This window comes from Chlorocebus sabaeus, chromosome 4 (genome assembly GCF_047675955.1).
Source record: "Chlorocebus sabaeus isolate Y175 chromosome 4, mChlSab1.0.hap1, whole genome shotgun sequence".
NCBI classification, from domain to species: Eukaryota; Metazoa; Chordata; class Mammalia; order Primates; family Cercopithecidae; genus Chlorocebus; species Chlorocebus sabaeus.
The window spans coordinates 60,931,603-60,958,794 of record NC_132907.1 but is presented as its reverse complement, the minus strand read 5'-3'; the positions used below and the strand labels follow the sequence as shown (position 1 = coordinate 60,958,794).

The window sequence follows — 27,192 nt, the reverse complement described above, 5'->3', positions numbered from 1 at the left end:
AGTGCAAAAGAGGAGCTGACCAGAGATAAGTAAGGTGTCCTGTTTCTGGTAAACAACAGGATACCCTGGAAAACCCTTACTTCTATAAATCTTCTAAAATTGTGCATAATATATTTTAAATGTTTTAAGTGCATCCTTGAGTCATCGAGAAAGTAAGGAAACTCCCTAAAGGCTAAAAATGTAGCAGAAATGTTAATCTGGAGATGCAAACCTAATTACTTAGATCTTCGATTTGTTAGTCACTTAGATACTGGGGACAATGCCTAGGGCCTATGTAAGGTAGGAAGTTGCAGACCTTCATATAAGGCTTTGAATAAATGGGTGACCTGAAATCTAGGTACATAGAAAACTTGTCTCTTTCGACTTTAACTCTGGAAGGAGTGGCCAGATATTAGTCCTGAGAGTCGGTATCCACACTCGCCCCCACGCTGCTCACGAAGTCAACACAACATCAAATCAATAACCTTTTAAACTGACCCAGAGATAGAAGTGAAAATTTTCTCTGAAAGAATGTGCTAGCCATCTGAGCCCTAAGGGAAAACCTGACATAAAGTTTTATAACTAAAAGTTCACAATAAAAGCAAAAAATCACAAAAGGAAATAACACATAATATGTGAAGAAACCCCAAATAAGAGAAACAGATGCACATAGACTCTGAACACTGAAATGACTCAGTATAAATTGCAAAATAAATGTGTCACATGTTATTAAAGAAATAAAAGATTACATCGAAAGTTCAAAATTAGGAACAAAATACCATGAAAGTGAGAGAAAATTCAGAAAAATAATCAAATAGACTTTTATAAATAAAAATATGATAAATGAGATTAAAAAGTCAATAGACAGGTTAAATATCATGTATAATTGGACAAATCTGAAGAGAGAACTAGTGAACTAGAAGATAAAGATAAATTATATATAATACAGAGATACAAAGAGATGAAAATATGAAGGAGGGGCTTCCCACATAGGGAAGATTAGTGAAAAAATTCAATAGACATATAATCAGTAGCAGATTAGAGAGTGAAGGGCTAAAACAACATTTTAAAACATAAGGCCAGAGAGCAAGAGGAGAGCAAATTCTGAAGCCTCTTCTTAAGCCATTTTAGGAAATTTGTACTTTATTGCAAGAAAATAGGAAGGCCATGAGATATTCTACTCACAGGGGAGTATTTATAAATCCATTGATAAATGGATTTCCACTTAGAAAGGTTACTTAGGCTGCATTTTGGAAAATGAATCAGAGTTAAGGGGAAGCGTTCAGACTCTACCAATCAGGAAACTGCTATAGTCATCTAGGAACAGGTGGATTTTAGAAATATTTAGGCTGGGCACAGTGGTTCATTCCTGTAATTCCAGCACTTTGGGAGGCCACGGCTGGTGGATCACCTGAGGTCAGGAGTTTGAGACCAGCCTGACCAACATGGAGAAACCCCGTCTCTACTGAAAATACAAAAATTAGCCGGGCCTGTTGGCGTGTACCTGTAATCCCAGCTACTTGGGAGGCTGAGGCATGAGAATTGCTTGAACTGGGCAGGCGGAGGTTGCAGTGAACCAAGATCATGCCAGTGCACTCCAGCCTGGGCGACAGAGAAAGACTCTGTCTCAAAAAAAAAAAAAAAAAAAGATTAGGAGGCAGAATTGGCATAGCTTGGTAGCGAGTTAGAAGTGAAGGGTGAGGATTTTTGTATTAACTTTACCTTCTCTGTTAACTTTGCTTGTTCTGTCTAAGCACAGTTATTTACTTTCCCCTTTAAGTTTTTTCTGTGTTTCGGTTTGAATTTATCTCACTGTAGTAAAGTTTTTATGCCTGCCTCTTCTACCATGAGCTCCTTGAGGGCAGAGACTTTGTCTTATTAATTTTTGAGTGCTTGTATTTTCTTCTTATTCAGTACATAACACAGAATCTGGCAGGGATTCAGCGAGACTTGCCTTGTCAATATGTATGTGTTAACACAGATACTTTTGCATTATAAGGGATGAGTTCAGAGAACAGACAGTTTCCAAATCACGAAGGACTGCCTCAAAAGGAGCTAGGACTTTATCCTGTGGTCAGCGGGGACTCTAACAGCAGAGGAGACCATGGTTAGATTGTGTTTTTAAAAAATAACTTGAGCAACAATTTGAATAGGAGGGAGACTAGGTAGGAGATAATTACGATAGCAAGGAAAGATGATGAGAGACTGAATTGAGGCAGTGACAGTGGTAATGAAGAAGACAGAACAGAGCTATAGATTCTTCAGAAGCTACGGTGTCAAATCCTGAATTATTATTTGGATGTTGAAAATAAACAAGAACAATGAATTGGTGAAGAAATCCTATTTCTACCTTGGGAGCTGCTGGTACACTTTAGCCAGATGTGAAATTCAAGAAAGGGAGAAATTTTAGGGATTAAGGTAGTTGCTATGGAGTCTACAGGTGTGAATCATCGTGAATCCTGAAAATCACTGTGGAACAGCCTCAACCACCACCCATTTGCAATGGAATGTAGGCTTCGTAGAATACCAAGGTGCCGATGTCAAGGAATATGACTCCAGCTTAATTGTTTTGCCTTACAGACACACCTTGACTTAAATATAAAGCTTCTATTTCTGTATCTGGATGTTCAGATTTCCAAATATTGCCCTGGTCCTTCCTTCAGCATGCTGGAGATCTGAAGCCCTGCATATACCCAAGAGGTACGAAGATAGCCAACACTTACTTCTACTTCCTGACAGAAGGTAGCATTGGGTCCATACTGTAGCTGGCACTGGTGGTGAACATCATAGATCACTCCGGGGGCAATGACCTTGGACTTCAAGCCCTTCTTTTTAGGTATGTCATCAAGACAGAACCCCCAGCCTCGGCTGAAAACAAGTTGACAGAAATGAGAGGAGTTGTTTAGGGTTCCCTTCACTTTCAGCCTTTCATTCAACAGAAACTTCTCTCTGGTTTACTCTTTGTCTTAACTTTATTTTTTACAAGGCAGAGAACCCTCTAGGCCCAAGGAGGGAGTTATTAAAGAAAATGCAAATCATATCCCACAACATAAGCTTAGTTTATCTAGAAAATACAAGCCATGGTAAAATTAGAAAATCATTATCCTACCCTCAATGAGGTTTGAGTGACCACTCTGATCTCCGTTGGGTGTTCCTGTCAGTTCCCAAGGACTTCATTCATAATTGGCTCATAAAAAGTTATTTTGGGGCAACAGCAATCTGGGATGGGACAGGATGCTCACCTGCCTGTGGCCAGAGGGCAGAGCCCATCTAGACCTCAGGATCAGAATGCGGAAGTGAAATCCGCCCCTTCTGATGCTACCCTGACACGGTGGCCTGCGGGATGGAACCCAGCCTTTTCCAGGCGTCAGCTTCTCTGTGTAAAACTCAACGCAGCTTCCGATTTAAAGAGACCCAGGTGAGGGCATCACAAGACACTGTCACTTACTCCAAGAAGCGGGTGATGTACTCCTCGCTGCACTTGGACCATGTCAGTGGGGTAGGATCGTACTGGAGCTGGCGGGACATGATGTACGGGTGTCTGCCCACGGGTTCACAGTCATTTTCTTTCCCATCATGCTGGATGCCAAAGCTGGCAGGGAGGAACCAAGCACAAGAAGAGCCAGCAGGCAGGCATTAAACAGGAAGAAAAACCATAGTTTCCCTAAGAGCATAATAACCCACAGAGAGCCACATTTGTACAGGAGGCAACTGTTTTCAAAGTGAGGCTTTGAAGTTGGAGGGGCATAGCTAATTTTCAAATGAAAAAGTACAGGGAACATTGTAGGCATGCTTTACCTCAGATATGCATCCATGGGAGCCATGCAGCAATTCAGAAACTTTTTCTTGGCAGATGGCTAAGAGCTCTGTCTGGCTTTCTTTTTATGAATCAGGAGTCAAGAAGGCAAATCCTGCCCCCAGCTATTTGCTTTCTCCTGCTGCAGTAACCACAGCGCACAGCACAAAAAAGCAAAACTTTCCTTCTCCCTTTTTGTCATAATTTAAGAAAGCATGAAAGGAGAAGCCTCTGGGAGACTTTGTCAAAGCCTACAAGCTTTGAGGGATTGATGTCTTTCTACTATTGCTACAGGAGTCCTCCAACAGGGGACACGTTAGGGAGACCTCCTAATTCAGTGGTTAAGAGCAGCATTTTTAAGACAGATGATCTGTATTTGAACTCTAGCCTTGCCACTTAAATGACCTGTAAATTATTAAAACTTGCCTCATTTTTCCTCTCCTAGAAGATGGGGTAGTCATCCTAGTGCTACAATGAGATCTGAATAGAATAGTTTGAAAACCACTTAACAGGGTACCTGGCAGATGATAAGGGCTTCATAAATGATAGAATTAAAAAAAAATTGTTTTCTTTTTATCATGATGTAGCTTATTTTCCTTTTCCATATGAAAAAGTTTAGACTTTGAGATTTGTCAACAGTCATATAGCTTGTTAGTGGTAAAACTAGGTTTCAGACACAGATCTTTGTGCTCCTAACACAGTGCTGTTGTCCATGTGTCACTTGGTCTGTTCCCTGATGTTCCACTGCCAGGGCTGACCCAGTGAAGCAGCCTTTAAGGGCCTTGAAGAGCGTAACCATTCATCATGGCACGAGCGTGCCTAGGGAAGACAAATCAGAAGCCTTTGTTTATAAGCCGTGTTTTCAAGATCACCCAAAGATGCTTTCTGAGATTTCCAGAACTCTCTCCACTGGGTGGACTTTGAGACACTAGACATTTAAACCTGGAGACATTGGCTCAAATTTCTAAATCTGTATGACCTTTTACTCTTTGTAGTGAAATTCAACTCCTCTGACTGGGAAGCTCATATCCAACTTTAATGAAACCTTCTGATCAGTATTAGAAACTCTTGCTGAGAAGAGTCTTCGGGGGATTTGGAGATTTTCTTGTATTTTCATGCATTATGGTATTATCAATGTACTTAACAAACTCTAATCACATTCCACATGAATATAAAACTCACAAAGAAGTCAGAGCATTAATGTACAAAGCTCTTACCACTCACCCACAAAGAACACAATTCAATGAAAGCTTCCTTCTGAGCAGGCTTTCCCTAGCCTGTTACAAACCCAGCCCTACCCAGATCATGAAGTACTCTACACATTTGACTGTTCAGTAGTTAAAATCCTAAACTGCAAGCAAGATTCTAAAAACCTACATGAATAATGATCTTCTTAGCTGTGGATATGTCAATACACCAAGTCATATAATCTAGGGTCCTCACAAATGGATTTTTAAGTTTTCTCTCAAAATAAAAGTAAAATTATTCACTTGGGTGATAGCACAAGTTACTTTCTCTTTTGAATTATACACAATCAGTGATGAAACAAACAAGTGTGCAAAAAACAAAGGGATATCTTTGTTATTAAACTATGATGGGTATCTTCTTGGGATATTGATTTATTATATTTTTCTCCTTATGGTCTATCTCAGGCCATTTCATTGATCTCTCCAATGTTTCTCAGTTTGATCCACAGCTAATTAGAATTATACAACTAAAGAAAGAAATACCTGAGAGGCACCTTAACTTTTTTTTTTCTATTCTTTATTTTTATAGATTCAGGGGGTACATGTGCAGGTTTTTTACACAGACATATTGCATAATACTGAGGTTTGGGCTTCTAGTGTGCCTATCATCCAAATGGTGAATGTTGTACCCAATAGGTTTTCAACTCATTCTCCTCCCACTCTCCCCAGCTTTTGGAGTCCCCAGCATACTCATTGTTTAGCTCGCACTTGTAAGTGAGAATATGAAGTATTTGATTTTCTAAGTTATTTTGCTTAGGATAATGGTCTCCAACTCCATTTATGTTGCTGTACAAGAAATGATTTCATTCTTTTTTATGGCTGTATAGTATTCCATGGTGTAAACATACCACATTTTCATTATCCAGTCATCTGTTGGTTGATTCCTTGACTTTGCTGTTGTGAATAGTGCTGCAATAAACATATGAATGCAGGTATCTTTTTTATACAATAATTTCTCTTCCTTTGGGTACATAACCAGTAGAAGGATTGCTGGGTCAAATGATAGCTCTAGTTTTAGCTCTTGAGAAACCTCCATACTGTTTCCCATAGAGTTTGTGCTAATTTATATTTCCAACCACAATGGTGTATAAGCATTCTCTTTTCGCCACACCCTCGCTGATAGCTGTCATTTTCTGATTCTTAATAATACTCATTCTGATTGGTGTGAGATAGTACCTCATTGTGGTTTTAATTTGCATTTCTCTGATAATTAGTGATGTTGAGGATTTTTTATATGTTTATTGGCCACTTTTGTGTCTTCTTTTGAAAAATGTCTGTTCTTATCCTACTCCTACTTTTTAATGGTTTTTTTTTTTTTTCTTGTTCAGTTGTTCGAATTCCCAATAGATTCTGGATATTAGTCCTTTGTCAGATGTATAGCTTACATCTATTTTCTCCACTCTGTAGATTGTCTGTTTACTCCATTGATTATTTCTTTTGATGTGCAGAAGCTTTTTTGTTTAATTAAGTCCCATTTGTCTATTTTTTGTTTTGTTGCATTTGCTTTTGAGGTCTTAGTCATAAATTCTTTGCCTGGACCAAAACTCCAAAAGAGTTTCTCCTAGGTTTTCTTCTAGGATTTTTGTAGTTTCAGGACTTACATTTAAGTCTTCGATCAATCTTGAGTTAGTTTTTTATGTGGTGAGAGATAGGGGTCCAGTTTCATTCTTCTGAGTGTGGCTATCCAATGTTGCCAGCACCATTTATTAAATATGGTGTCATTTCCCCATTGTATGTTTCTGTCGACTTTGTCAAAGATCAGTTCTCTCATTGTGTATGGGGTCCCCCACATATACAATGATGTTAGGGATAGTTTTGTTTCTTCCTTTCCCATATGTATGCTTTTTAGTTCCTTTCCTTGTCTTATTGCACTGGCTGAAACTGTTAGTACTATGTTGAACAAGAATTCGTGAGAATGGACATCCTTGTCTTGTTTTTGATCTTAGGGGAAACATATTCAGTGTTTCAGCATTAAGTATAATATTAGGTTTAATTTTTTTGTAGATGTTCTTTATCAAGTTGATGAAATTTCAATTTCTGAGTGTTTTTATGATGAATGGATATCAAATTTTGTCAAATGTCTTATCTACTAATATTAATATAATCATGTGGTTTCTCTTGTTTAGCCTGTTACAGTGGTAGATTATGCTGATTTTCAAATATTGAGCCAGTCTGGCATCCCTGAAATAAATCCCACTTGGTCATTGTGTCTAATTCTTTTTTTCTTATATTGCTGAATTCTACTTGCTAACATTTTGTTAACTTTTTTACATCTATATTCATAAAGGATATTGTTCTTTAGTTTTCTCTTTTGCATTGTCTTTGTCTGAAATTAGTGCAAGGGTAATACTAGCTTCATAAAATGAATTAGAAAGTGTTCCCTTCTCAACCACTTTATTTGGTTTACGATTCTGGGTTGTTGACAGGTCTTTTCTTTTAGCATTGAAAAATATTGCACCACTTCTTTGGGTCGCCATTGTTTCTGATGAGAAATCCACTGTCACTCCAATAGTTTCCCTCATATAGATAAGGTATCATTTCTCTCTTGCTGTTTTCAAGATTTTCCTTTCTCTTTAGATTTCAGAAGTTTAATTATGATAGGCCTGGGCATAGATTTTCTTTGGGTTTAACCTTGTTGAGTTCCTCTCAGCTTCTTAAATATGTAGGTTTATGTCTCATCCAATTTGCAGAATTTTCAGCCATTTGTTCTTTGAGCACTTTTTCAATGCCATTGTCTTTTTCCTCTCTTTCCGAGGCTCCAATGACATGAACGTAAGATCTTTTGTTATATTCTCATGGGTCTCTGAAGCTGTGTTCAATTTCTTTTAGTCTCTTTCTCTTTGTTTATACAGATTACATAATTTCTATTGTTCTCTTTTCTAGATCATTAATTCTTTCCTCTGTCTCATCCATTCTACTGTTGAGCCCTAGTGTTCACCGAGCTTTTTATTTATATTATTCCATTTTTCAGCTCTATATGTTTGACTTTTCTTTATGTCTTTTTCTTCTTAGCTGACACATTATTTTTTCATTTGTTTAAAGGTTGTTGGTAATTGCTCATTGAAGCTTTTTCACCATGGCCGCTTTGAAATATTTGTGAGCTAATTCTAAAATCTCTGTCATCTCTTGACATTCTTTTTTTTTTTTTCATTCAGTTTGAGATATTCCTGGTTCTTGGTATAATGAGTGATTTATATTGAAACCTGGAGGTTTTTATATTATGTTATGGATCTTATTTAAATCTTTGGTTTTAGCTTGCTTTTCTGACACTACTCTGGAGGGAAAGGGAGTGGGGCCACTGCTTCATTACTGCCAAGCCTCTGTAGATACCTAAGATGTGAAAGGGATGGCTCCTTGTTACTGTCTAGGGGTGGATGAAGTTTCTGGCTCCCCATGTAATTTGTCCTGACACCACAAGGGTGGGGTTAGGGGAGTCCTCATTACTGGCCTATAGGGATCAAAGTCTTAGTCCCTAATTGGTCTTTTTGACACTACCCAAGTAGTGGTGTTTGGTGCTTTGTTATAGCAAGTCTAGACTTCCCACTCAGACTTTGCTAGCATAGAGCCACCATTTTACAGTTTTTTCTTTCCTTTGCTGTTCACCTGGAGTAGAATTACTGTCTAAAATTTTCTGTCTTGTTAGACTGCCCCTTTCCTACTCCTTTGGATAGAGATAACAGACTTATGTGGGTGATTTTGTGCGCGCGTGTGTGTGTGTGTGTGTGTGTGTGTGTATTTCCAGGTTGTTGCCATCATCAGTTCCAAGTCTAGCATATACGAGACAAAAGAAAAGCCAGGGAATTCACCACCATGTCACTCTTCAGGTTTTGTGGTTCTCAGCCTGTCTTCCTTCTCTCCATCTTTCAGTCTCCCTACATTTGTTTTTGATACAGTGTTCAGTGTTTCTCATCATACTAAGTAGAAGGCACATGGAAAAGTATGTATATTCTACCTTCCATGACTTAAAACTTTTTAAGGGGTGGCATTTAATGCCCCTGAGTAAGCTATTGGTAACAGATTCTACTGGTACCTGTTCATAGGCTCACCACTAGCTGACTTCCAGCTGCTAGTATAAGCATCTCTTTACCTGGGATTTCTCCAGAGCCAAATTAGACTGCTCTGCTGAAAGTATCAGGGAATTATTAATAACAACCACTGGGAACAGCCTTTAACCAATGACTTAAGGGTGCTGATATATAAAACAGCCCAGTTCTTCTCACCTTGGGTAGGGTAACTGAAACGTGTGTTGTATTTCGTTCTCGGAGTTTGTCCATGGGATTAAGGTTCAACTGCTCAGAGTGGAAGCTGTGATAATGAACTGCTTATTGTCTACCTTCCCTGTTCTGTTTTACACCCTACTTCCCTACTGCGATTTCCTTTACCTTCCAAATAAATTAATTGCTCTCAAATCCTTGTCTCAGGGTTGCCTTTTTTTTCCCAGTTTTATTTATTTATTTTTATTTTTATTTTATTTTATTTTACTTTAAGTTCTGGGATACATGTGCAGAATGTGCAGGTTTGTTACATAGGTATACATGTGTCATGGTGGCATGCTGCACCCATCAACCCATCATCTAGGTTTTAAGCCCTGCATGCATTAGGTATGCCTTGAATGCTATCCCTCCCCTTTCCCCTGAACCCCGACAGGCCCCAGTGTGTGATGTTCCCCTCCCTGTGTTCATGTGTTCTCACTGTTCAACTCCCACTTAAGAGTAGGAACATGAGGTATTTGGTTTTCTGTTCCTGTGTTAGTTTGCAGAGAATAATGGCTTTCTGAATGAACTCAAAGACTGTTCTCTAGTTCTGCCTTCAGTGTTCTTTAATTCTTTTACTTAGAAACTTGATATTTAGTTAAAGAGTTCTTTTAGGAGCTAGATCCTCACTTTTTTCATTCATAATTTGAAATAGAACAACAAAAACAACAAAAGTACAGGATAAAGAAACCTTATAGTAGTTTTATTTCCACAATGCATCAGATAGTTCTGAACGAGTTTTCAGTTTAACCTTACTACAACATCAAAGTGATTCAGGTAGTGACTCAGTTCTAGTCTGTTAAATAATCCACCACTCCCAATAACTACTAAACATCTACCACTATTTGTTTTTAAGTGTTCAGGGAAATTGTGCCCAAGTAACATTACCATGAGGTTCTTAACTTTATTACAGAAAATTTGAAATCTGAAAGGAGGATCACACTTGCCGTTAGCTTTGTTTACTTAGGTGGCCTTCCTTACAAAGGTGATGTGTCCAAGCTCAGGAAGTTAAGTCAATGATTGCCTCAAAAATTGGGCAACATTGCTTTTGAAGGACATGCTTAACATACTCCTTGTTACAAGATTAGGTTGAACTTGCAGATAGAAAGAACCCATCCTTGGAACACAAAAGGTGAGGATTCAAGAATGTCTTTTATCAAGCAAAGTCTTTTCCACTTTTCTTTGGTTTGAGTATACCATTGCTGGGATGGCTTGAATGATAACTTCTCAGTTTGAGCCAGTTACAGTCACCTAGCGTTGTCTGGTCAGCAGGTGCTGTTCACAACGATGTCTTGACTGAAGGCTACAGGAGCCATGTCCTTCCACATATCAGAACTGGGGACTCCTGTCTGTTTGTGCATAACAATAACTTAACATTTTGCCAGGTTTTATTATCGACATGCCAACAACTATGGCCTAGCCTTATCAAGATGGCTAGCTCCCCTGCATCCTTAATTATTATTTAATGAAAGCAAGTCACTTAGCTTCTCTATCTCTGAATTTTTGACAACTAAGGATACTGGAATATATCACATTTATCACCAAGGCTTTTTTGGTGAGAATCCAATAAATCATCTTAAATATTGCCTAGTTCAACCTACTCATTTTATAGATGAGGAAACAGGTATAGAGTAGTAAAGGGAATTATCTAAGGTCATAAAATTGGTCAACAGAAAAGTCACAACAACAATTCCTTTCTCCAATTCTCAAAGCAATGCTCTGGCTTTATAATACAGGTAAAATTGTTTTAGAAATGTTATATTAGAAAAATGGTGAGCAAGCTGAAATTAGAGAGGCCAGGCCTGGAATAATTCAGTCTCCAGTGTTTTTTCCAATTCTGCCTCTTTTCTAGTTGTGCACTAAGAATATTCCCCAGCATTTTTCCTTCTTCAAAGGGAGGAGATCCAAGCTGGTGGATACATGACAGGCTGGGGATATAGTTCAGTGGTTCATCGCCTCCCCACACAGTTTCATATTAGTGTGATGCTCTCTTATTTTTAGTTAGCAAATATAATGGCAAATAAAGTTACAAATAAGCTAAGATCTTTCCTCCATGGAAACCTCTGATATCTGGTGGAATTCAGAATCTCATTATATCTTCACTCAAGCATCTGCAACCTCCCTTCAAGGAATTCACCTAATCAAATTCACATATTTTTGTGAACAACTTGGACATCCAGTTAACTGGTGTTCACATTATAGTCTTTCCAAGTTTACAGCAGTTTTCAATTTTTTATTTATTCCATGTCCTCCTTTAATAAACATAAGGAAAACGGGACTAACAGTACTATCTATTTCAAAAGGTTGTTGAGTAGATTCAGTGATGCAATAAAAAGCACAATGGCACAAAGTAAGGGTGCAAAAATGTTAGGTTTTGTGGCTTTTTGGTGATATTAACATTATCATTTCATAAGAACTAACCAAGGGTTATTCCTCAATTAAACAACTGAGTTCAAGCTTATCTCTGTCCTTCCTCCATTCAAATCCAGAGAATTGGAGTGGCCTATTTGGTTCTGTGATATGTGTGGGTGTACGTGGTGTGGGCAGTGGGACATTGGAGCCATGAGGTGTGCTACTATCCCCACTTTACAGATGAAAGCAGAGGTTGAGGAGGGTGAGTTGCAAGCCACATTGTAATATGAGTCTCCTGACCCCCAATTTGAGGTGCGTTCCATTCTCTCTGCTGATATTGACACATGAATATGGTGAGCAGTCCTCCTTATCATTGGCCCTTTACCTGTGTCCTAGCTCATGGGCAATAGTGAAAGCCAGGGGGAGTCCCGAATCTTCATTGATGTTACAACTGCGGTGAGGCTGACACATTCCTGAAAGGTGAGACAGGCCCAGGGTCTCGCAGGGGCGATTGAAACCAGCACAGATGTCCTTTCTGAAAGCAGAGAATAGAGAAGCTCAGGCGACCAAAGGAACATCTGGAAAAACCTCCTGGAAAAAAATCTGGGTATAAACTCATTCAATATGGTCTATAAAGTATGCTTGGCATTTTTTAAAAAGTCTACACGAATGTAGGCAGCAATTTTGAATTCACTAAGATGATTCTGATTTTACCTTTTGATTATTGAATTTCACCAACACAGAATGTGGGAAAATGTAGCAAATGTGTTATTTTGAGCTTATTTTGTTCTGGATCTCAGGACGTCAAACTACATGATTTGGCCAACAAAAGATTTTATTGAAAACTGAAGTTAATTTGAACTTTTAAATATGGAAGAAACAATCAGCAGTCACTGGAGTTTTTCAAATATGAAAATTCTTTTTAGTCTTTCTGAGGTCTGTGCTTGAAACTCATCTAAGAAGTTCTTTTTCCCATTCCTGAAAAAGACAGTTGGTCCCATCAACCTATCCAGAGATCTAATCATTGTCTATCCAGCCCCATTCCACTAACAATATTGCATATACAAGAGAATGCATGCCTGTGTGTGCATGTACACCTAAAATCTCAGAAAATACTAATTATGGCTTTTAAATAGAAAAAACATGCTCCCATAAACTGGTAGAGATTATTTCAATCACAGACAAGAGTTTTGAAAGAGTCATTAATTAGTCATTAGGTTTTCTTTAGCACAAAAGGAGCTCTTTGCCAAGAGTGACTAGCAGAAATGGCCACAATGTTCTGAGCTCTAGTTAACTGAACACCAGCAGCTAATAGGGTTTGCGTGGGCACCATTTCTAACAACAAATGGTCTCCTGCTTTTTTCATCCATTGGGCCATGGAGAAGATCCAGACTTTGAGAACCCATGTGAATCTTATAGGACAAGAGAGAGCAGGCCCAGTCTCAGCACATTCACCACAAACTCAAATCCACACTCTCACTAGCAGCAACAGTTACTAGGGGTTCAGTACTGGAGAGTGAGATTATATAGACCAATCATTTACATAACTTCCAGGTCTGTAAGAGAACCAATCAAACACTTTTCTACTTGTTGTTATTTCATTCAAAAAGCCCAGGTCTGCGTGAAGCTGCTGGAAAAAGATGAGTGGTGCTCATTGCTGATCCCCTGACTTTCTCATTTTGATATGGCAGGAGGTCAGGCACATTAAATACTGATTATGGAGTGCCTATGAAGTGTCCAGCACTAAAGAAAAAAGCAGCTAACAAAAGAATTATAGAAACATGGTTCTTACAGGCAAGCAGCTTAAGCTCTACTTCCACCATGCACTGGGCCATTATGTAACAGAAAATATGCCTTGGCTTGCAGCAGGCACTAGTTGCACATGTGGAACCCACACTGGGTGTGTTCCATGCCAAATTCTCCTTCTCCTGAATGCTGTTCTGTAGAGAACTCTGTTAATGTGGATCTCAGGATAGTCTCTCAGAGGCAAAACTCAGTCTCATACCTCCCTTCCTTTGTGATCCTACCTATTTTTTCAGGCAAGTGGTTTTCAATGAGGGTGGGTGATTTTGCTGTTTATCCCCTTCTAGGGGACATTTGGCAATGTCTGGAGACAGTTTCAGCTGTCAGAGCTTGGAGGAGAGTGCTACTGACATCTCATGGGTAGAGGCCAGATATGCTGCTAAATATTTTACAATGTACTAGACAGACCCAACAACAAAGAATCATCAGCCCCAAATGTCAATAGTGCTGAGGGTGGGAAACACTGCTATAGAACTTGAAATGCTCTCCACTGTCTAGGAGCTGTTGAGGTTCAAAACACTTTTATGCAAAAAGACCCCTGTCCTAAGGAAGGAAAGTGACTATAAGAAAAAAGGAGAGCAGATCCTTTGTATTCATATTGGGTAATAGCTAAGGGTATGGCTGTTGGGATCAAACTACCTGGACTTAAGTCCCAATTGTACCCGTTAACAGCAATGAGATTTTGGGCAAGAGATATAACCAAGGCTCAGTTTCCCTATATGTAAAATATGAATGATTAATAGTAGCCAACTACCGGTGTTCTTGTGGGAAGTAAATGGAACAATGGCTGTTCTAATAGACATAGCACAGTGCCTGGCCCATAACAAACATTTCACACATGTAAGCTACCATTAACTCACCAATTTCTTCAGGTGAGAATGACAGGAGCATCTCATTCTGCTCTCAGGGGAAGGAAAGACTTTCTGAGACACAACTTAGTGGCCAATGCCATTCCCTGACTTCGGGGTTCTTCCCTATAGAAGTTTCTGTCTCACTGAAGCCTTCACCTGGCCTCTTGACCAGGTCCTCAGTGTCCCCAGGCTGTCTGCTAGCTCCCCACAGCCCCTGTGCTTACATTCCACACCCACGCTATTTCCCAGAGGAGCTACTGATCAACCCAAGGTCTCTTAGAACCTAATGAACCTACTGTCACAGGCTTATGTCAAAAACTTCCCGTGGGATACATTTGCATTTAACCAGCGTTTTAATACTTTCACTCAAAAGAGTGATTCTGATGACTGAAGTTTTGAATCACGGCAAGGTAGACATTTGGATAGAGTGGGGGCTGATTATCCTTTCTTGTAGGGATTCTATGCATTGAGATGATCTTATCACAGGGACAGATCATAGGGCCAAAATGTGCACGGGCAGCCTATCCTCCATAGGGACAGTGCACACCAATGGCTTTCAGTGCCTGAGGTTCTCTGTGGTGGAAGGGCAGGGCCAAGAGGCCTCCTTTACTACACATCCCTGGATTTCTGGACAAATAAGCATAGGGAGCCCAAGAAGATTTTACTTTACCCCATTCTAATATAAGCCCTTCTTTCATCTAGATCAAAATAAGTGCCTAGTATATATAGGTGCTCAATAAATATTGAATCAATGAGCAAACATAGCCTTCAAAGAGCAAGAGTTGATCAAGAAAGTTCACTGGATTTTTACAGCTATGAGTCCTGGAAGGTTTGATGGTTCTTATTAGCACTATAGGCTCTATTTCTGATTAAAAGAAAATGATATTTTCATGGGAGTAGAAGGGAGAAAGGTGTAATCAAACCAGTCTGCCTACTCAGTGGGGACCTGCTCCCCATATCCTGTCCTTAACATCAAACAGTTAAAAAGTGGACTGTTTTCTGTAAAGATATTTCATGTTTCTACATTGTAGAAAAATAAAATAGCAAAGGATTGGAAATCCCACTGGCTAAAAGTAACAAGAGTTTTTAATGAGGTTCTGCAAACAAGCTTCCTGATTGTTTATAGAGCTACATGAAGAAACCAGTTCTAAAAAGGAAATCATCCGTGGGATAGGAAAGAGGTCTGCATTTTGCCAGCAGATGCAGTTTATTCACAAGGAGAGCTTTGTCGTATTAGCAAGTTTGTTAAGCTGTTTCTTCTACTGACAGGGAAGTCAGGAGTTGACTAGATCAAAGACACTGTCTTTACGACAGCAGCAAAGAATAGTGAGAATGTCATGGGTTTGAATACCTAGTAAGTCTTTCACCTGCCAGCCCTCCCTGCTTCACTGCCCCTGGGTTCCATATAGTCTCTGGTGTACCTGGTGAGAAGGACAGCCACATCGTGATGAACAGGATTGAGGTCACTCTTGGGATTGATACTCTTCTGCCACTTGCAGAAGCTAGACAGTGTCTTCTCTGCATGATGAACGATTTTCAGTCCTTGCTGGAGAAAGAAGAGGAAGAGATTAGCATGGGTGAGCTCACTGTGGTCAGGGACCATGGCATTAGGCATTCGTCTCCAGAGGCGTCCAAGTTGGATGAATTCACGGTGGGTGCATCAGACATTTGGTAGTCATGTGTCAGAGGCCAACTGACTGCTCTTTACTAATCTTCTGCCTTAAACACTCCCACTCTAATGACCTCCACTAGAAGAACTTGGAGGGGAAATCTCCAAGACAGAAATTATCGCTGGGACAAGCAACCCTTGAAGAAAATTTTAAAATATATTAGCAATAACCAAAAACTATTATGAAGGTCTATTTCTGTGTCTCTCTGCATCCTAAGTCAATGCAATATCAAAGAGGCATTTTTATTTCTAATGCAAAATAAGCAGATTTTCAACAAAAGTTTTTTCTTCTCATGAGACATCCTGCAGGGTTAGGATTGCACTGGATGTTTTCTGACCCTTGAATTTTATCTTGGTTTGACACTCATGGGTGAAGGACAGTGGATGACATACTCTCTCCTGGCTGCTGACCACTTAGGAGAATTGGTCATCTGACAACAAGTAGGATGCTGTAGCAGATGCCCCCAGCCTGCAGCTCCAAGAGCTTCTGAGGCCCATGCCAGGCCTGTGGCATCTGCCTTACTGGTAGCTACTACTGGGGCCAGGAGGGAAGGGATTACTCCAAATTATCTGAATGAATACTTGTTGAATGGGGAGAAGAAAGAGATAATCAGCTCTTTAGGGGCTCTGGTTTAATTTGAATTTCTAAAGGAGAAATTACTTTCCCTTGCCTCATTTCTTCAAGGCCTCCACATAGAGCCATCCCTGGTACAGGCTGGATTCCACTAGGAGGATGATTAAACTCCACTGGCTCACTCTCATCTGAGCCTTGCTCTGGGCTCGGTCCAAGAACTTCAGGACAGTCTCTGCATCAAATTATGAGCTTGCTTCTCTACCATTCTGATTTTGCTGAGGCCCACACCCAAATCATAAATGGTCTGAGGGGCTTCAATTATGTGTCAGAGGCATTTTCAGGTCTCTTCATCATAAGTAACTATTATAGACCAGTTTCCTTTTGTGAAAACACCAAAAGGTGGCTTATCATGTGTTAAAAGTCACTGAGCTGCTCAGCATAAAGAATTTAGATGGAAGAAATCAACTTCATTATTTTAATAATCTTCATTGTTACATCATCCAGCAGCATGATATATGGTAGAGGGATTCTGGGGGACGAGCTGGGAATGAGGGAGTCTGCCTCCAATTCAACCAGCCAAGCTGCTGCTAGATTAACAGTCCTCCCCAGATGGGAGCAAATATGCCTACCGATCATAAAAAACTGGCCAGGTGGCATGAATCAGGAATAAAGGGAAGGGAAAAGAGAAAAGGAAAGAAAAAAAGGAGGGAGGAAGGAAAGGGAGGAGAGAAAGGAAGGAAACATTTCTTGATCATTTACTATGTGCCAGATACTTTTACATATGCTATCTCTTTTAATTACATCTACTCAGTATTATCTGTAAAGAAGGCATTGTCATTTTTATTTTATAACAAGGGAAATTAAACCTCAGAGAAGTGAAGAACTAGATTAAGGTCACTTAGCTCAGATATTGAGTCAAAGAATATAAGAAAGTTTCCTAGATAAAACTTGGAGTTGCAGTTGGTCACCAGCCTCACTGGTAGGGTGCCTCAGTTCCAGCTCCTTCAGACAGGAAGGCATATTATCACATAAAGCATCAACTATGATCAGATATTTTTCTGGTCTGTTTTTAACCCTACAATTCTTTGTTATGTTTTGGGAGAGGTCTCTTAGAGAACACTCATTAACTTAACATTACCATTTACAATTACCAATAGTATTACCACTTACAATTGTTACAAAAAGTGAAATACTTAGGTATAAATTAACAAAACATATACAGGATCTATATCCTGAAAATTATAAAATGCTGCTTAAAGAAGTCAACGACCTAAGTCAATAAGAAACATACTGTGTTAATGGATTTGAAGATTCAACACAATAAAGACATCATCTATTCTCCCAAGCTATGAATGTATAACTTGATTGCAATTCCAATCAAAATCTCAGCAAGTCTGCTGTAGACACACACACAAGCTCATTCTAAAATTCATATCAAGTTTTAAAAAGTTCCAGGCTTCAGATTAGCTAAAGAAATTCTGAAAAAAAAAAATAAAGTGGAATGAATCACTTTACCTCATATTAAAGCTTACTATATAGCTGTAATAGCCAAGAGAGTGTGATATCGGTGCAGGGATAGTCACATCGATCAATGAGACAGACGGGGGACCCCAAAAGTGGCCCACCTAGACATGCCCAACTGATTTTTGACAAAGACAAAAAAGCAATTCACTGAAGGAAAGATAACCTTTTCAATAAATTATGCTGGATAGCAACAAAACAAATAATCCAATTGAAAAATGGGCAAAGGACCCAAATAGGTATTTCTCAAAAGAAGACATACAAATGGTCAACAGATTATATATATATATATATAAATTCAACATCACTTATCATCAAGGAAATGCAAATTAAAAACTACAATATGATATAGTCTCATACCTGTTAAATGTTAAAATGGCTACTGTTAAAATGGCTACTATCAAAAAGATGAAAGATAAGATTTGGAGAGGTTGTGGAGGAAAGGGAACCATTGTACACTGTTGGTGGAAATGTAAATTAGTAGCCATTATGGAAAACAGCTTGGAGGTTTCCCAAAAAATTAAAAATAGAACCACCATATGATCCCACAGTCCCATGGGGTATATATCCTAAGGATATACAATCAGTATGTCAAAGAGATATCTGCTATGTTCACTGCAGTATTACTCACAATAGCAAGATACAGAATCAACCTAGTGCACATGGACTGACGAATGGATAAAGAAACTGTAAGATATACATATCATATATATTCCATTATATGTATATAATGGAATACTATTCCGCCTTAAAAGAGCAGGAAATACTGCCATTTGTGACAACATGGATGAACTGTGAAGATATAAGTGAAACAAACCAGGCACAGGAAGATAAATACCACATGATCTCACTTATGTGGGATCTAAAAAAATTAAACTCAGAAGCAGAGATCAGGGGCTGGGGGAAGAGCTGGGAGAGGTTTGCCAAAGGATTCAAAATTTCCGTTTAGATAGGAGGAATAAGTTCAAGAGATCTATTGTACAACTTAGTGACTGTCGTTAATAACAATGTACTGTACTGTACACTTGAAAATTGCTAAGAGAGTAGATTTTTAAGTAGTCTCATCACAAAAAAGCAAGTATACATGGTAATGTCTGCGTTAATTAGCCTGATTTAGCCATTCCACAATGTACACATATTTCAAAACATGTTGTACACCAAAAATAAATACAATTTTTGTCAATTAAAAAATAAATTTAAAATGTACAAGAGAGAAAGAGAGAAATCAAGAAGAGGGGCCTAAACAGAAGCCAAAGCCATGGGCAACAGCCAAGAATTACACCAAATGTGAGAGGAAGACATTAGGTGGAAACCATGGATGTTGTGCCAAACCTCTATTAACATCAATAGGGAAGACACCGGGTTCAAGAGGCTGAGGAAGAGACCCAAGGCCAGCAAATGAGATGCCATGTCTTATTAGGGGCTTACGTGATGGGGAGAGAGTCCAGTGGCGGGCTGGACAATGTATCTGCCGTCCCACCATCGATCCCTCTGCCTCCCATAAAGATTTATGGGGATCACATCTCTCAGCGGGGAGATGAAGCAGGAACATAAGGTCTAGAGGCAGGGAAAACATAAGGCCCATTCACACTTCGGCTATCACAGGAAATATCCTCTCCCATATCACAGGAAATATCCTCTCCCATATCACAGGAAATATCCTCTCCCAGCGCATATCCCATAAATGACTTTGTAACTTTACATCATCCTCTCCATTTACAAAGGGTGTACACCAAGTAACAAATGGAATCCTCTGTGGGGTATTTAAACTCCCCAACATTCTGTAACGGGGCCTTTGAGTCTCTAAGCTCAGTCCTGCTCCCACACTGTGGAGTGTACTTTCATTTTCAACAAAACCCTTCATTCCTTCCTTGCTTTGTTTGTGTGTTTCGTCCAATTTTTTGTTTAAGACGCTAAGAACCTGGACACCCTCCACCGTTAACATATACAGTCCAGTCCCACAGGGCTGGCCAGAAAAACTACAATCACCTGCCGACATCATTTAGTCTATATAGTATTTTTTTTTTTTTTTTTTTTTTTTTGAGACGGAGTCTCGCTCTGCCACCCAGGCTAGAGTGCAGTGGCGCGATGTCGGCTCACTGCAAGCTCCGCCCTCCCGGGTTCACTCCATTCTCCTGCCTCAGCCTCCCGTGTAGCTGGGACTACAGGCGCCCACCACCACAACAGGCTAATTTTTTTTTTTTTTTTTTTTTTGTATTTTTAGTAGAGACGGGGTTTCACCATGTTAGCCAGGATGGTCTGGATCTCCTGACCTTGTGATCCGCCCGTCTCGGCCTCCCAAAGTGCTGGGATTACAGGCGTGAGCCACCGTGCCTGGCCTATATAGTATTTTCACTTAATAACCTCCTGCTAATAACCTCCACCTGGCAACCTTCATTTACTCCAAAACTCAGGGCCTCAATCCCCTGTACGGGGCCTGTGTTCCGCAGGAGGGGGGAGAGGCTTCATGTTTATCATAGATAAGGAACAAATCTCTGGGGTGACTCCTCTCGATTCCCTAGCTTGTAACACACATTCACGTGTATCTTCCATACAGGGTCTTTTTTTATTTTTTTATTTTTATTTTTAAATTTTTTTTTATTGAGGCGGAGTCTCTGTTACCAGGCTGGAGTGCAGTGGCCTGATCTCAGATCACTGCAACCTCCACCTCTCAGGTTCAAGGGATTCTCCTGCCTCAGCCTCCTGAGTAGCTGAGACTACAGGTGCATGCCACCAGGCCCAGCTAATTTTTGTATATTTAGTAGACTCAGGGTTTCACCATGTTGGCCAGGATGGTCTTGATCTCTTGACCATGTGATCTGCCTGCTTTGGTCTCCCAAAGTGGTGGGAATACAGGCGTGAGCCACTGCGCCTGGCCACCATACAGGGTCTTTTTAAGGGTATGCTTAAATTATTGCTTTTAGGTGTGTTTATAACAGATTAATCAGTTTTTTATATATGTGAGTCCCAATGAGGTTCTACATAATAATAAATCCACATTTCATGCTTAGCACGTTATGGCTTATCAATTACTTCCATACTTTATCTTATTTGATTTTGTGAACAACTGTGTGAAGTATTAATAGTTAGGAGAGTGAGGATTAACCCTGTCTACTGATAAGAAGAAAGTTTACTTTAGTAATTAGAATTGATCACTAATGGTTCGCAAGTGGTAAAACCACAAATAGCACATAAAGCTTAAGAGTCATCACTTACTGAAACCCCGTCTTTACTAAAAATACCCAAATTAGCTGGGTATGGTGGCGCACACCTGTAATCCCAGCTACTTGGGAGGCTGAGGCAGGATAACTGCTTGAACCCAAGAGGCGGAGGTTGCAGTTAGCCAAGATCATATCACTGCACTCTGGCCTGGGCAACAGAGTGAGACTCTGTCTCAAAAAAAAAAAAAAAAAAAAAAAAAAAGATTTCTCACTTACCAAGACTCATACTTAAAAGAGTAAATATACAACCTCATTAATAAGACTAATTCTGTTTGATTGCAATTGGTTACACCACTGGTCGTATCTGTAGCATTTTTGGCATATTTGCATTTTCCATAGGTCCTCCATTATTTTATATGCACCTCAAAGACTATATTTTCTCTATAACTCTCTACTTTGCTATGGTGGATGGGAGGATATTGAAGCCCTGCTAATGATTAAATGACCTGAAAACTTACCAAACTCTGTTTAGAGCCCCAATAATGCCTAGCATGGTTCTAAAACACCTTATGAATAACAGCACTCATTAAATCAAAGACTTCTTTTTTTTTTTTTTTTTTTTTTTGAGATGGAGTCTCGCTCTGTCGCCCGGGCGGGAGTGCAGTGGCCGGATCTCGGCTCACTGCAAGCTCCGCCTCCCGGGTTCACGCCATTCTCCTGCCTCAGCCTCCCGTGTAGCTGGGACTACAGGCGCCCGCCACTTCGCCCGGCTATTTTTTTTGTATTTTTTAGTAGAGACGGGGTTTCACCCATCAGCCAGGATGGTCTCGATCTCCTGACCTCGTGATCCGCCCGTCTCGGCCTCCCAAAGTGCTGGGATGACAGGCTTGAGCCACCGCGCCCGGCCTAAATCAAAGACTTCTAAAGATAGCTAGAAAATTAAATATCTATGTATCTTCTATCTTCTAAAAATAATTTGATAACTAAGGATCTCCTCAGTTCTCAGCCACATTCTCCTGACAGCTGTCATTTGAACTGGAGTGGAACCTGGTACCAGTTAAAAAGTCATTCTCTTATTACTTAGGCTGCCAGAGGCAAGACAGGGAAGCTCAAAGGCAACAGTTTTGGAAATCGTTAAGATTTCCGGGCTCCTTTGAAAGACTTTTCTCAATTAACTTCACCATACTACTGCACCTGCTTCCAATATCTTTCATCCTGGCATTTGTTTGAATGTGTGCAAGATGCTAGGAAGCAAACCTGACAAATGGTCACCCCAGGCAACAAGAAATAAATGACACAGATACTCCTTGAGTTACAACTGAGTTACGTCCTGATAAACCTGTCATCAATTGAAAATATCATAAGTCAAAAACGCAATGAATATGCCTAACCTACCAAATATTGTAACTTAGCATAGCCTACATTAAATGTGCCCAGAACACTTATATTAGCCTACAATTGGGAAAAAATCATCTCATACAAAGCCTATTTTACAATAAAGTGTTGAATATCTCATGTAATTTACTGAATACTGTACTAAAAGTGAAAAGATTACACGGGCACTTGAAGTATGATTTCTACTGAATGTATGTAATTTTCTCAAGTCAGAAAATCATAAATGGAACCACTGTAAGGGGACACCTGTATTTGTGTTCTGATATTTACTGGTCCTGGCATCTATTTTCGCCTAGGGATCTGTTCCTTGATGACTGATCTACTGATTTACATTACAGTTAAAACTGCCTTGGAGGATTTTTTTTTTTTTTTTTTTTTTTTTTATTAGGCAGGGTCTCACTCTGTCACCCAGGCTGGAGTGCGGTAGCACAATCCTCCAGGGTTTAAGTGATTCTTGTGCCTCAGCTTCCTGAGTAGCTGGGACTATAGGCCTGCACCACCACACCTGGCTACTTTTTCTATTTTTTGATAGAGATGGGGTTTCACCATGTTGGCCAGGCTGTTCTCAAACTCCTGACCTCAAGTGATCCACCTGCCTTGGCCTTCCAAAGGGCTGGGATTACAGGCGTGAGCCACCACACCCAGCCTCTGGAGGATTCCAATCAGATACTTAGATGATTTGTTCCTCCCTCTTACCCTGGAAGTCAGTCACCATTTATCAGACCTGTAACTTTCCCACTGGTGATACAAATTTAGGGCAAATATCTTGATTCAATAGCAACTCAAGTTCTCAATGTCTTTGTTTTTTGGGGAGAAACTGCAGACAGCAAGCAGAGTCAACCCAAAATAAAAGGTGTTCAAACTAAAACAATAATGAAACATGCATTTTAATAAAGATATGTAGGGTAAACAAAAATGGGGCTTTGCATTCATTTGAAAATAGAAAAACAATGGTCTGAATGTAATCAATACAATTAGTTGGTGGACACAAACTTTCGAACAATTGTTAGAAATTTTAGTCGAAACTTTCGAATAAAATTGAATATGTCTATGTTCAGCAAATCGTAATTCTTTACAGTCCTCCCTGGATTATTATGGTTATTTCTAAAGCTCTTTTCCATAAAAAAAGAATACTCTTTCTCTAGTCTTTCTCCTGTTTTCTACCACAGTCTTTTGTTTGTTGCAGTGATATCATCCAGGTCCCTGAAACTTTTGACAAGGTTTCACGTTGCCCATGAGGATGTTGCCCATGGGGATAGGGAAGCTCTTACTCAAACCATACTCAATCTGTGAAACGTTCCACAATGAACCCTGTACCAACAGGTAATGTCCAGGCATCACGTAGGATATGTTATTAGTTCTACTGTGTGTGTTTATTGTGTGAATAGTATGACCTGGGAATAATTCCATTCGCTTTTTGAATACATCACTACATTTGCACTCTATAATGTAGTAGATCTGTTAAACTTTTACTTAAATTAATATTATGCTTATTCTGCACTTCTTGAATATATGAATTGAAGGCCGGAAGGTATAGTATTAAAAGAAAGGCAAAAGTCTTAGATTAAGAAATTCGTGGTGAAAAATTCAAATCCAGATTATAAAGCATTATTTGCACTTGGGAAAAATAAATATATAGTGCTGGAGCAACTAGATATCCACAGGCCAAAAACAAATAAACAAAAAGAGAGAGAGAGAGAGAAGAATTTCAATCGAAACCTCACAGCTGGTACAAAAATCTTGGTAAGATCATAGACTTAAATATAAAATGTGAAACTGTGAAACTTCTAGGAAAAAAAAAACATAGGAAATCTTAGGAACCTAGGGATAGGCAAAGAATTTATAGACTTGACACTAATAATACAATTAATAAAAGGAAAAGCTGATAAATTGGATCACATCAAAATTAAAAACTTTTGCTTTGAAAGAAACCTTATGAAGAGGATAAAAAGATGAGCTACAGTGTGGGAGAAAATACTTGTAAACCATATATTTGACAAAGGACTTATATTTAAAATATGTAAAGAGCTCTCAAAACTCAACAATAAAAAAAATAAGAAAATGTAAATGGTGCTGGGAAAATTGGCTAGCCATAAGTAGAAAGCCGAAACTGGATCCTTTCCTTACTCCTTATACGAAAATTAATTCAAGATGGATTAGAGACTTAAATGTTAGACCTAATACCATAAAAATCCTAGAGGAAAACCTAGGTAGTACCATTCAGGACATAGGCATGGGCAAAGACTTCATGTCTAAAACACCAAAAGCAACGGCAGCAAAAGCCAAAATTGACAAATGGGATCTCATTAAACTAAAGAGCTTCTGCACAGCAAAAGAAACTACCATCAGAGTGAACAGGCAACCTACAGAATGGGAGAAAATTTTTGCAATCTACTCATCTGACAAAGGGCTAATATCCAGAACCTACAAAGAACTCAAACAAATTTACAAGAAAAAAACAAACAACCCCATCAAAAAGTGGGCAAAGGATATGAACAGACATTTCTCAAAAGAAGACATTCATACAGCCAACAGACACATGAAAAAATGCTCATCATCACTGGTCATCAGAGAAATGCAAATCAAAACCACAATGAGATACCATCTCACACCAGTTAGAATGGCGATCATTCAAAAGTCAGGAAACAACAGGTGCTGGAGAGGATGTGGAGAAATAGGAAAACTTTTACACTGTTGGTGGGATTGTAAACTAGTTCAACCATTATGGAAAACAGTATGGCGATTCCTCAAGGATCTAGAACTAGATGTACCATATGACCCAGCCATCCCATTACTGGGTATATACCCAAAGGATTATAAATTATGCTGCTATAAAGACACATGCACATGTATGTTTATTGCAGCACTATTCACAACAGCAAAGACTTGGAATCAACCCAAATGTCCATCAGTGACAGATTGGATTAAGAAAATGTGGCACATATACACCATGGAATACTATGCAGCCATAAAAAAGGATGAGTTTGTGTCCTTTGTAGGGACATGGATGCAGCTGGAAACCATCATTCTTAGCAAACTATCACAAGAACAGAAAACCAAACACCGCATGTTCTCACTGATATGTGGGAACTGAACAATGAGATCACTTGGACTCGGGAAGGGGAACATCACACACCGGGGCCTATCATGGGGAGGGGGGAGGGGGGAGGGGGGAGGGATTGCACTGGGAGTTATACCTGATGTAAATGACGAGTTGATGGGTGCAGCACACCAACATGGCACAAGTATACATATGTAACAAACCTGCACGTTATGCACATGTACCCTACAACTTAAAGTATAATAATAAATAAATAAATAAATAAAAAGAAAATGGGCAAATATCATAAAGAGACACATTACCAAAGAGGTTATACAAATAGCAAATAAGCACATAAAAAGATATTCAACATTACTAGCTATCAGGGAATTGCAAGTTAAAACCACAGTGATATATTACTCACATTTACCAGAATGGGTAAAATAAAAAATCATGACAACACCCAAACGCTGGTAAGGATGTGGTAAAACTGAATCATTCATGGCTCGTGAGAGTGGAAAATGGTACAGTCATTATGGAAAAACAGTTTGGTAGTTTCTTAAAAATACCACATAGGTGGCCGGGCACAGTGTCTTACGCCTATAATCCCAGCACTCTGGGAGGCTGAGGTGTGCAGATCACTTGGGGACAGGAGTTTGAGACCAGCCTGGCCGACATGGTGAAACCCCGTCCCTACTAAAAGTACAAAAATTAGCCCGGTATGGTGGCGGGTGTCTGTAATCCCAGCTACTCAGGAGGCTGAGGCAGGAGAATTGCTTGCACCCGGGAGGTGGAGACTGCGGTGAGCCGAGATCGTGCCACTGCACCCCAGTCTGGTGACAAAAGCGAGACTCCATCTCAAAAAACAAACAAACAAACAAACAAACAAACAAACAAACCCTACATAGGCAATGACCATATAACTTAGCAATTGCATTCCTGTGCCTTTATTCCAGAGAAGTGAAGACTTATGTTCACACAAAAACCTGTAGTTGAACGTCTATAGTAGTTTTATTCATAATAGCTAAAACCTGGAAACGACCCAAATGTCCCTCCGTGGGTGAATGGTTAAACAAATAGGTACATATCATAGAATACCAATGAGCAAAAAGGGGACAAACTCTTGATACACACAATTTGAGTGGATCTTAAGCGAATTATGCTGAATGAAAAAAATCCAGTCTCAAAAGTCACATCTGGTATTATTCCATTTATATGACATTCTTGAAATGACAAAAATCATACAGATATATTATTACAGAGCAGATTAGTGCTTTTCAGGGATCAGGTAGGTAGGTAGAAAGGAAGTATAAAAGGTATGAAAGGGTAGCACGAGGGATGCTTGTGAGGGAACTGTTCTAATGTTAATTGTGGTGATGGTCACACAAACTTACACGTGTGACAAAAATCGCATAGAACTAAATGTATACACACATGGTCATGCGCATGCACACACCACTGTGTGCATCTGAAGGTAGGTGGAATTGTTGAAATATCACGTTCTGGGTTGTCTTATTGTACTAAGACTACACAAGATGTTACCATTAGGAG

The 27,192-nt window shown here is 39.4% G+C and overlaps 1 protein-coding gene across 1 annotated transcript in view; it reads right to left on the bottom strand.

Annotated features, from left to right (window-relative positions):
* Window positions 1–27,192, bottom strand: part of ADAMTS12 (ADAM metallopeptidase with thrombospondin type 1 motif 12) — a 372,068-nt gene that overhangs the window by 116,408 nt on the left and 228,468 nt on the right. The window contains exons 6-9 of the mRNA XM_007961310.3: window positions 15,703–15,827; window positions 12,013–12,162; window positions 3,428–3,571; window positions 2,703–2,847 (exon numbers count right to left, since the gene is read on the bottom strand). Of these exons, the coding sequence (XP_007959501.3) occupies window positions 2,703–2,847; window positions 3,428–3,571; window positions 12,013–12,162; window positions 15,703–15,827 (564 nt within the window). The remainder of the gene's footprint in view (window positions 1–2,702; window positions 2,848–3,427; window positions 3,572–12,012; window positions 12,163–15,702; window positions 15,828–27,192) is intronic.